This window comes from Corvus brachyrhynchos, unplaced genomic scaffold (genome assembly GCF_000691975.1).
Source record: "Corvus brachyrhynchos isolate BGI_N302 unplaced genomic scaffold, ASM69197v1 scaffold346, whole genome shotgun sequence".
Classification (NCBI taxonomy): Eukaryota; Metazoa; Chordata; class Aves; order Passeriformes; family Corvidae; genus Corvus; species Corvus brachyrhynchos.
The window spans coordinates 950,437-961,681 of NW_008238644.1; the positions used below are offsets into that span (position 1 = coordinate 950,437).

The 11,245-nt window shown below is 41.4% G+C and overlaps 1 protein-coding gene across 9 annotated transcripts in view; it reads right to left on the reverse strand.

Moving 5' to 3' along the window:
* Nucleotides 1–11,245, reverse strand: part of AFF2 (AF4/FMR2 family member 2) — a 364,304-nt gene that overhangs the window by 35,578 nt on the left and 317,481 nt on the right. For 3 of the 9 annotated variants that reach the window (XM_017737562.1, XM_017737553.1, XM_017737555.1), the window contains exons 10-12: nt 5,851–6,067; nt 4,315–5,334; nt 2,037–2,161 (exon numbers count right to left, since the gene is read on the reverse strand). In XM_017737562.1, coding sequence (XP_017593051.1) covers nt 2,037–2,161; nt 4,315–5,334; nt 5,851–6,067 — 1,362 coding nt within the window. The remainder of the gene's footprint in view (nt 1–2,036; nt 2,162–4,314; nt 5,335–5,850; nt 6,068–11,245) is intronic. The other 6 variants (XM_017737561.1, XM_017737558.1, XM_017737556.1 and 3 more) reach the window with 4 other exon arrangements.

The following is an 11,245-nucleotide window of genomic DNA, read 5'->3' on the forward strand; positions in this document are numbered from 1 at the left end:
GAAAGACAATGATAGAAATGTATCCAAATACCTAAACTATAGCAAGGGAGACAATGGGAGCTGTGAAAGCACAGGTGTGACCTATCCCTCCCTGATTCCTCCAGACTCCTGAATGCCTCGAAATTTTGGCCCAGAGATCATCATCGTTCTGTCAAAACACTCTTGTATCTATAAAAAAGCCTAATAAAAATCTCCAGTGCCTGTCTTGAGGAACTTGGCTTAGTGGCACAGTGATCAAGTTCTAATGGGAGAGACCTACATTTCCTACGAAGTGACAACATCCACCATGAGACTTAACACCTTCTTAAGGGACAAAGATCATCATCACACCTGCAGCTGACTCACCCTCATTTCTCAAAGTCCTTATATAGAGTTCTAAAAGAAAACTTAGAACTTTTGGGAATAAAAGACCAAATGGGAAAGCCTGTCTTTCAACCTTTTACCCCTGAAGTTTTATTTTCCCCCATGCCCTTGAACAGTGGACTTTCTTCTGCCTCCCCTTAAAATTTTACTTAACTCTCTGGAGAACAGAACCACTCCTGATTGCTTAAAAATGAAATTTTTCAATTTCTGGAAATTTGTCTTCACACAGTTCATTCAGGTCCCTGATCTTTTGGGAAATACATTGATCTGTACTCAGTTGCATGTCTCTGGGAGTTGAAAACCTGAACTATCAAAAAGTATTGCAATTTTTTCAAGCAAACTCAGAAAACACTAGTAAAAAATGCAGTGTGATCCAGGCCTCAGTTACTGACGTGGAAAAGAAGTCAGAAAATTGTGCTTCAAAACTTCAGGCAGATGAGAGAAAAAGCCAGCATATGGAAATAACTATTGATGGACACAATTATGTTTTAAGAGAGAATACCAAAGGGTTGAAAGCTCTGAGGAATCAAATTAATGACCTGGAAAACAAGCTCAAATTAAGAAACATCAGGTTGGGGGTGGATGCTTAGGGCCTGATGGTGACAACAATAGAAAGATTTTTTTTTTTAATGGATTGTGGAGGTGTTGGGGATGGATAATCCTTGATTCCCTCTGCAATATATCTCTGCTCATTGTATTTCTAGCAACGACAATCAGGCAACACCCATCACGATCTTTATCAAATGTGCAACATGTTACAGATCCCACTGTAACTTTTAACTCATCTTCTTTTTCCAGACTCCAACTCTGATTTTCTCAGTGGCTGAATGAGGGGCTAGTCCACAGTCTGAAGTTACTGCATAATGACACCAGAATAAACAAAACGATGCTCAACCTTCTTTAGGGATTTTAAAATTAGTGTGCTATTTCATAAATTATTTCTAAACTTAATCTAAATTTAGCTATCCTCACATTGTTTTCAGAAGCACATTGTGATTTTGATTCTTCACTTATCCTAGTGCGAAGCAGAAAGAAGTACTCATCTCAAAATCATAAAAGCACAAAATTGGTAACAGAAGGGAACCGGACTCTTTGGCTATTTATAGAATGTTAACCTTGTGACTCTGTAATCAGAATCAATATTTATGTGGCACCTGTTTGCTCAAGCATTATAGCCATCTCTGAAAGACACTCTGAAAGGCACAAACTATTGGATGGTGTACCTGCTGAGACACAAAGCACGTATCTGAGACACTTGGGATGGTTACCCCTGGCATTGCTGTACACACAGTTAAAACAAAGAGGCAATGAACATGAGGCAAAGTCACTATTTTGTTCAATAAAACTGGGAACTGTCTCTTAGGCAAATGATTTAAAAAAAATAATTCCAGGCAATCAAATAAATACCACTTTTAGCAGGATTCTCTATCCATAGAGTTTAAAGGTGATAGAGGCAAGAAAGAACATTGGAAGGGGGTTGAAGAGTACACCAGGACTGTGGTGGCATCCTGAAGTCCTGCAGTCCATCAGAAGGAGGAATGAATCTCCTCCAAAACCATGTGGATTCTCTTCCTGATGGATGGGAATACCAAGCCCATCTGACTCTACAGACAAAGACATACAGAACAGCACTATGAAATCCCTCAAGAATGTTATGTCAAAAATCCACTTACTCTTTAGTGCTGCTTATTCTGTGGTTCGGTATTGGAGAAATACAAGGTGGGAGCAGGCAGGAAGCCGGAGGGTCCTCCAGGCGCTGCTTCTTGCTTTCAACAAAGGTATCCAGGCTTTCCGTCTGCTTTAATAAAAAAGATGGAGAATAAAAGATCCAGCATTTATGCACAACTTCACTGGCCATTGAGAGGGCCTCAGGAATCTCAGTGTATTTCCTTTATAGCAGCAGCAGTTAAACTACTGGTCTAAGAGAAGTGAAAGTCACCTGAAATCAGGGCTAAATGTGCTCTGAACACATGACATGAAGTTATGTAACAAGTGACATAGGAGATAATTAGGAAGCAAAATGTCTCATGTGCTAAAGTTATCTTCTGTACTGCACTGGAATTTAATTAATAATTCAGATGCAATGACTTGATAGCACCAAACCTTATTCAAGTAAATAGCTTTTACTCATTGACCTAATAGATGTTGATGGGAAAACTTCTCTGAGTAAGTATTCCTCACAGGACTAGGAGTAGAGGACTGAGCTGGGGTAGTCATTAACAGCAATAGCTCATTTGAAATTTGCTTTGGAAGCCTCCCTGATGCATGACTTTTGTGCCTGACCTAGGATGACACAAGCAAAGCTGATTATTGTTCTGTCGCTGGAACCTTCATATCAGCCTTGAGCCCACTAGTAGATGGATAAAATAAATCTTTTAATAGCATGATTTAGAAACACAAATTAGTGTCTCCCTACCCTGCTTTAACTCTTGGTATACCCTCAAGTTATCCTAATTGGCTTGTTTCCCCTTGGCTAGCGTGAACAATCACATTGCAACTGAAGGGGCTGATCAGAGTCCAGCTTATGCTTGCACAGGCCCAGAGCAAGATTCTGCATTTTGTTACTTCCTGAATCAAAGTCTCAGTTAAGGAAATTATGAGGCTCCAACTTTCATATAACACCCCCTTATTGTTTTTTCCCCTGAGAGCCCTCACTTTAGTTGCCAATACTACAGTTGTGTTTTAGTCAAGATTCCTTCTCCATGATACAGACACTCCACTAAGTTACCCAGGAACAATTATTTAAATATAAATTTATATATATATATATATTTATATTTATATTATTAATATATAGTTAATATGCACCCTGGTGTACTTATACATACACATAAGTATGGACATTTATACATCCCTCTCCTCTTTTTTTCTCCTTCCTTCTTGCATCTCTGTAGTGTGCAGCTAGAAGATATATTGAATAGAAACCTGCTGAGTTTACTCATGTGATTATTTCCACTTAATTCAACAGGGAAGGAGCCAGTGCAGTGACTCATTTAGGCAGGGGTGCAGACCCTGTGTCTGCCTGGCATCGTCTGTCATTGTCTTGCATTAATTCTCTCGTACCATTGGACTGCTCAAACTCAGGATTTCAAGAAGTCCATCGCAACAGAGAGCTGAAGTCATATTCACGATGATTTATAAAATTTGGGGTATTAAAAAAATACATTTTGATGACTTCTCACAGGCAGACCAGAGTACAAGCATTTCAGCTGGAAAAACTGACTACAAAAATTCATTTAGGACATAAAACTTCAGTTTCTTTTCTGAAAACACATTTAGTTTGAAGTGCAATGTCATATCCCACAAGATAGGGTACCCTTGGGCATAAATAACATAAAACACATGATAAAACATGATGCCTTCAGTCAAAATATATTTGCTTTTTCAGGTAGCTGTGTAGAGAAAGCAGCTAGTTAAGTAAATTATATTTCTATGAATCACATTTGTTTTTACCACAAAACAATATAAAAACTAAATTCACCAGGAGCATAAGCAAGCACCATTCCATTGACTTTGATGAAGCTTGTTTAAACCAGCAGTGAAAATGCCTGAATTCTGCAGACAATGAACCCCTCCCTTCCAAACAGAAGTCACATTTTCTGAGTATGGCTGAAACTGTACCAATATGAAATCACCACTTTCTGCAGATTACAGAGCACTGGAAACTAACAGGCGAGTGAGCAAACACAGTGAAAAAGCTTGTAAGACAAATCTCAAAAAATACATTGTTTATTGATTTTGTCGGCTGGGGTTTGCTTTTTACTAGTTTCTGATGTTAATTTGGAGTGCACTTGTAAATGTCTGTCCTTTGTAAAACCAATAAAGCCTCAGTGCTGTGATGCCTCCCCATAGCCCAGCTGCACGTGCAGTGACGAATCACTGCCTGTGGTCCTGACTTCCAGGGTGCACAGAAACTCAAGTGTTTTCCTTTAAACAATGAAAGTGACTTACCTTGTGTTTCCTTTTGGATTTTGTGGAGGGTTTTTCAGCTGCTGGGGTAGGGGACTCTCGAGATGGTCGCCTGTGTTTCACATTTGCCTCTCTTGGTTCGCTTTTCACAGACGTGGTCTCAAAAGTTTCCTGTCCAGGTATCCTAGAGAGTAAACTAAGGTCTATTTTCACCCACAGAGATTTGAGTTCTTCATATTCTCTCAGTGGGGACAGAAGTTCATTTTGTACAATTGGGATAGGAGAAAAGAGCTGCTCCTCCAGGTCATTGCTGGTCTGGTCGATGGATGTGTTGCTGCCATTGCTCGTTAAGCTACTTACGCTGAGGATGTTACTGCCAGAGTCCTTCACTTTGACACCAGTGCCAGACCCAGTGCAGGCTGGCAGCACCTTCGCCTGCAAGCTCTCCTCCTGGTCTGTGTTTGAGTCAGAAGTAGATGAATCCGTTTCAATGAATTCCCGGGACTTTGGGACAATTTTGCTGGGGCCTCTGTACTTTTTCTTCTCTGAAGTGAGACCTGTGCTAGTTCGTGGTTCTTTCCTTGGAGCTGTCTTCCCAACTGCTGCTTTAGTTCGAACCTTTGGCTGCTCGGGGGGTTCCTGTGTGTCTTTTTCTTTGGGAGTGTTGCTGGTATTATTTGGTTTGGGCCAGTTATACTCTTCTACACTGGAAGTCCTTTCTACCTTTTTGGGTTGCTTTTTCCCAGTAGTCCTTTGTGAAGCTGGCTCATTATGAGCTGGTGACTTCTGCTTGGAGCTTTTTGCCTCTGGGGTTTTCTGGGCAACCCGTGGTTTGGCTTTCTCTCGGATGGGACTAAGGATCGCCCGGTCTTTGGAATCGCTCGGGGGCAGGCTGCTGTTGAGCTTCCCTTTGTTTGGCCCTTCGGCCTGCTGGTTGCTCTGGGCCTGGGAGCTGCTCTCGCTGTGAGGCTCATTTTGATTGTTGATGATGGTTTTGTTGTGGGGGTTCACCTTATTTAGCCATTTATCCAGCTGCCATTTGTTTGTTGAGGGGGGTTCGGGCTGCAGATTGAAGGATGACAAGGAACAAATCTCAGACAGAAGCAGTGCTTTTCCCTTTAAAAGAGAACTTTTTTAATGTACCCTTTTATTTCAGTCAACTAGTGGTGACTGCTAGTTTTATGGGAGTATTTATGGAGTATTTATGGTTAATTAGGCTTCCTTATCTGGTTTACAATGTGGCCCTGGAGAAATTTAATACAACTAAAAAGTTTAGCTAGTCCCTGAAGACATAGTTTTGTCATGCTGCCTTTCCTTAGTCCCAGCTGAATACTGTGTCAATAAAATCTTCTCTAGCTACTGGCAAAAATCTAAATATTTCTTTAAAGCAATTCAAATGCAGGCCAGAAAGATTCTTCCAAAACCTAGAATGAGTATGTGGGCCACACATGTGAAACAGCAAAGGGAAAAGAAGTCAACAGCATCAAACAGCACAGAACTCCAACATCCCCCTAAGAGGGAGCAGGACTTTGCTCCCCTCCACGCCTCCCCCTCTGGGGAGAGCTGCGATGGCCGTACCTCTGGCGTGGCACTGCGCGACTCCTCGTTGCACTCGCTGTCGCTGGAGCTGCTCTCGCTGTCGGAGTCGGACTCAGAGCTGCTCTCGGACTCGCTGGAGCTGCCGGAGCCGCCGCTGGAATGGGCCAAGCCGGTGGCGTGTGCCGCTGGCACGGGCAGGCTGCTGTGGGGACAAGAGCCTCTCTTAGGGTGCTCCTGGCTTTTTGCAAGTGTTGCCCTGGGGGAAACCACCCAGTGAACCCCGTTCACACCGAATGTCCTCAGCGTCACCTCCCTCTCCTGCAGTGCAGACCCATGAGAGCTCCAGGGGCTGTGCCACCGTGGAGTCACCAGAGGAGCTGGTTGGGTTTGTGACTCATGGGACACATTGATTATGTTAATAACATTACCATCATCATCACCCTCCAGTAAGAAACACTTCAGTGTCACAAGCCTGAGCTTATTAGGCCAATGATTGCAAAAACTAACAATCACACTTAAATAATTCAATAATGGAATCATGGTTTCTTCATTTTTTGCCAGTTCATTTATAATTTATGACCAAAGGAAGGACATCAGGCAACTAATATTGGACAGGACATTTTAAAAATTAATTTTAATGAATACTTTTACACTGGAGTGTACAAAACCTACGTACTTTTGACAAGCCTCCAGGGAGTGCCCAAGAATTTTTTATTTGTCGCTTTTTTCCCTCTCATATTTATGATAATGCAGTGAGAAAATAGCATTCATGCTGAAAATAAGCCTCTCTGTGAAACCTATTTTTCTGCATGTTCAACTGTCCTCCAAGATGTATTTGTTAGCAGTGTGCTGAGTGTCATTGTTTTTCTTCAGCATTTGTTTCTAATCCGAGGTCAGATGACCCCAGCTTTTAGCACTACAGAATTCTGCCAGTCTGAGTCTTTATAAACTCATCTTTAATTTCAACTTTTTTGTCAGGGAGATAACCATAAGGTTTTATGTCTCCTCAGCTGATCTATACAGGGACTTTTTGATGATTGATTTTAAATTTGTGAAGCTGACAAAGCAAAGTGTTTGAAAATTGACACCATTTGCTAGTACACCTTTATGGATATTCAATACTTCACCTTAATATATCATACACTGTGTGTGTCCCATACTGAGTGATCCATAGATGCCTACAAGATATAATACAGCTTTGCCTCTGTTTCTATCTGCTTTTCTATTTTCCTCCAAGAAGGATTCAACTAAGCCAAGTACACGCCTTCCTTCCCTTTTCAAACCAAGATGCTCTGTGCATCAAGATGGCCTCTTAAAAAACCACAGTAACCAAGAAACTGGAAAAGCCAGGAAAAAAAGAAAAAAACTGGAAAAGCCAGAACAAACTGATGTGTGGCCCTGCTCTGCTAGAATCTTTACAAGCATTGCCATTGGCTTCTGTGACAATAATAGATGGACTTTAATTTTCTTCTTACACTAAGCTACTTTCTCTCCCTCCTTGTTGGTAAAACCTATCGCTTACACCGCGGTTGGTAACAAAACTGTCTCTTTGAGCCTTGCAATGGCCCTGCAGTGCCCATTGACAAAACAGCTTGGTGCTTTAGGGTGCATTAATGAAACAAAATTACTCACTTGGGTAATTGCTACAGATCACTAACTTTGTTGCTCATTAAGTCCATACACTTTTTTATTTTTTTTTAATTCTTCTAGAGGCTCCTTACTCAACTGACTCAAGTAGAGCTCCTCAGAAAATTTCAACTGGAAGTAAAAGGCAATTCAAAGAACAGATGATGAAAACATATAGGCATTTCCAAAAGTATTACGGGAAACTAACCACTGCTGAATTAAAATGGATCTTACATTTTGTATTTAATGTAATTATTTTTGAAAACCATTTGTGCACTTGTATTTCTTCCTTTACCCCTCCTTTTCAGTGAAGCTCGAGAAAGTGCAAGAAAACACATTTTTCATGCAATTTTTTTAACAGTAAACAAGGAAACAGAAAAGTGGAGAAATGTTTTTGTAAGGGTGTTTGCCTTTCACATCAGTATCTTGTAATTTTGGTCTTGTATTTTCTACTTGGAAAACTAATAATAGATGAAAACTGAGCTTTTCTATTTCATTGCAAATATTTCCAAGAAGAATAGAATAAAACAGAAAATACCACAAGGATACCCAAACTGAGGAGACAGACATGGGAATTCCATTCTATAATGCCAGAATGAAGCACCAGCCTTGAAAAAAAGTGTTATTTATGGAATTATCAGAAGACTGAAGTTTTAATTTAAAAATGACTTCTCCCCTAAATCTGAGAGCTTCTCTGCAGTGGTTTGTGCCCAGGCGACCTCCACACGGAGGGGTGTGTGTGGGGCTGCTCACACATCTGTGCACATCTGCCTAAGGACATGCTCTGCTCTCAGGGCTGGCACGTCTGCTCTCATTAGGACAACTGATGTAAAGAATAACACCTCTTATATTAGATCAAAGAAGGGAAAGGCAGTGCCCCAGCCAGACCTTTCCAGCCTTTAAACACAACCTACCTCTCAGCACGCTGGGACTACCATTGTAGCTGGGATGTGCTCACAAAACAACAGGAGTTGTTCTGGAGCAGACTGCAACTGTCTGACAAAGAACTCAAAGGGCAGAATAAAACCATGGAAATAGATAGCAGCTCCAATCTGGCCTTATTTTCTTTCTTTCTGCACACCAGCCTCAGAAAAAGCTACCGTGTGCCAAACATTACTGAGTAACACAGCTCAGCAAGCATGCAGGAACCAGACAGGCTCAAAATAATGTTTTTCATACAAAATACAATGAGGTCATATTTGTCTTTCATCTGGGATAATAAAATTATGCCTTGGCTACACTGGGCAGTTTCATGCTGAAGGCATCATTGCTGATCCTCATTACTAAAGTAGAAGCATTCATTTTCATCATGTGCTTTGGGTTGAGAGCAACTGTGTATGCTTTGCAAAACAATTAGATAAGACCCAAAATGCCTTTCTTAGCATCTCACCATACTAAAGACAGATCCTTGTACATAGATACAAGCACAATCAACTTCTTACAAAGCAGTTCAGCAGAGAAGAAAAAAAGTACACATACATTTCACAAATAAGTGCATGAAAAAGAAATCTTTGCTTCCAATAAAATGAGTTTAGTAGATATTCTGGATTGCCTTTTGTGATTTTTTTTCCTTAAATAAAATGCATCTCTTAGTTCAAAAATACTTGGTTTGAACTCTTTCCAGAGATTTCTGCAGATTTAAAGTTCAATCATGTTTTTAAAGACGTTGGGCTAGATTCTGCAATTCAAGCAGCTGTTATACAAATAAACTGGGCTTCCTCACATAGGTACTGGGGGTTGCCTCTTGAAGAGACTTTCAAAGCAAGTTTTGTTATGTTGCTAAGATCCAGACAAGGAATGCCAGTCCAGACAAGGTTTAAAACGGGTTTAAAGCATTTTATCATCAGACACAAGTCCTCAAAGTGACTAAAGGGGGCAGGAAGGACTGATATTTGAAACTATTGAATTTTTATTTCCCAGCAGGAGATGAGCACTCATATTGTTCCTCAGTGTTTGAGTGGACAATGTTTTTATTTCATGTGAACTGGAAAAAAAAAATTAATAAAAACAATGCTGCACAATGGAACACAGCATTGTTTGGGTAAATAACACTTAGAAGAAAGCCAGTTCATTATTATCACTTGAGATTGGAGGCCCCTACTGAGACCAGTGACCTGCTGTGCTGGATCTGTGTAAATACATGATGAGGCACAGTCCTTGGGCCAAAGAGCTTGCAAGGCAAACACACAAAGCAAACAGCCGAGGTATTACAGTCATCCTCATACTCAGTGTGGGCCTGTCACATTCTCCAAGTGCAAGGCCTCTCTGCAGTTAATAGAAACATCAGCTTTGCCCTCCTTTTAGGTTTGTTCTCCTCATTTTCCAAGCCCTGTGCTCAGCACTTGAGCTGAGTCCTGCAGGGCAGTCAGACGAGCTCTGCCCTGACCCAGAGCAGAGATGTGCAATGGCTCGGCAGGGAGACCCCCGGGACTCAGGCCAGACGGGTCAGTGCCTGCTCACCCCTGTCCCGAGGAGCTCCTCCTGTGCTGTGGAGATGAGAGCCCTGGAGTGACACCCACACTGCAGGGGAAAGGGGAACGAGGCCTCTGTCCCTTGCAAAGGTCACCATGATGATGTCTCCAGCTGCCTGCAGACTGGTAAGCTGGGATCCTTTCTGACAGAGGAGACCTGCACATCTGGAAGCAATCTGGAAGAAAGCTCTTCTGCAGCACCTTCACCCATCTCCCTTCTTGCGCTTTCACAGAGCAAGCGTTTCCCTTGTCCCTGATGATTGTGCACAGCATGGCCACAAAGTATGAGACAAAAAAATGCCTTGAAGGAGGGGACAAACACCAGTACCACCAGTACCACCAGTACCTGGAGTAGTTTTCAGCTCTTGCTGAGCTCAAACTTCACTACAGAGCAGCTGAGACTTGCAGGTGTGTGGCTGCTGATGGCTCCTGGTGAGGAGCTGCACTGACCTCATCACATACCAACCATCTTTCTCTCACTGCAGTTCACTCGTATGGGTGATCTGCCCAAATTCAAATGTCAGCCTGAAGCTCGTCTGTTTTTCAAGTCATGGGTTGTTTTTCCAAAGCCAATTAAAGCAGACATAGAATTATTATGTGTCTGGATCATTATGCTGCATAGAGAACCAAAGGCCTGATACATGGCTTACGCTTTTTTTGTTCTTGTTGTCATCTAGACCATTATATTGTTTTCAACATATAATTTACTCTACTGTTGTTATAAATGATCTTCAAAATTAAACCTGCTAGCTACAACAAAGATAATGTGAAATACTCAAGCTCATTAACCTCTAATAAGAAAAATAATAAACTTTTAACCTTGTAAATACAGATGTAAAAAAAAAAAAAAGGTATAATTCAGACTACCGCAGTAAAACTCATCAAGGAACAAAACTTCCTAACAAGTCCTTAGCTATCTCCCTGAACCTTCTCCCAATTAGATGTAGTCATATTAATTGCTGTGAAGAGAATCTGGCAAATAGATGCTGCTCTCCAACAATAGGTTTATTCATTCCAACCCCTCCTTTTTAGGGTAATGATGAATTGGCCACTTGTTCCACTGCTCTACTCAGAAATCAAAATGTAAACTTAGAGAAAGCAGAGTGTTGCTGGGCAGTGGGAAATTGTAGAAGGGAAGTGACCAGTGAGTCAACAGTACATCCACACTGGTAATGTATTTCCATTAGAAGCAGCACTCTACAAAGGCTGCTTTACTGCACAAGCCTATATTTAGGGAAAATTCAACCAATGAAATCTGGAAAGGGCAAGGTCTATGCCGGAAAACTGACTACAGGCTTGACAGAGTGCCTGATCTTCCTGTTGAGGCACTGGATGGG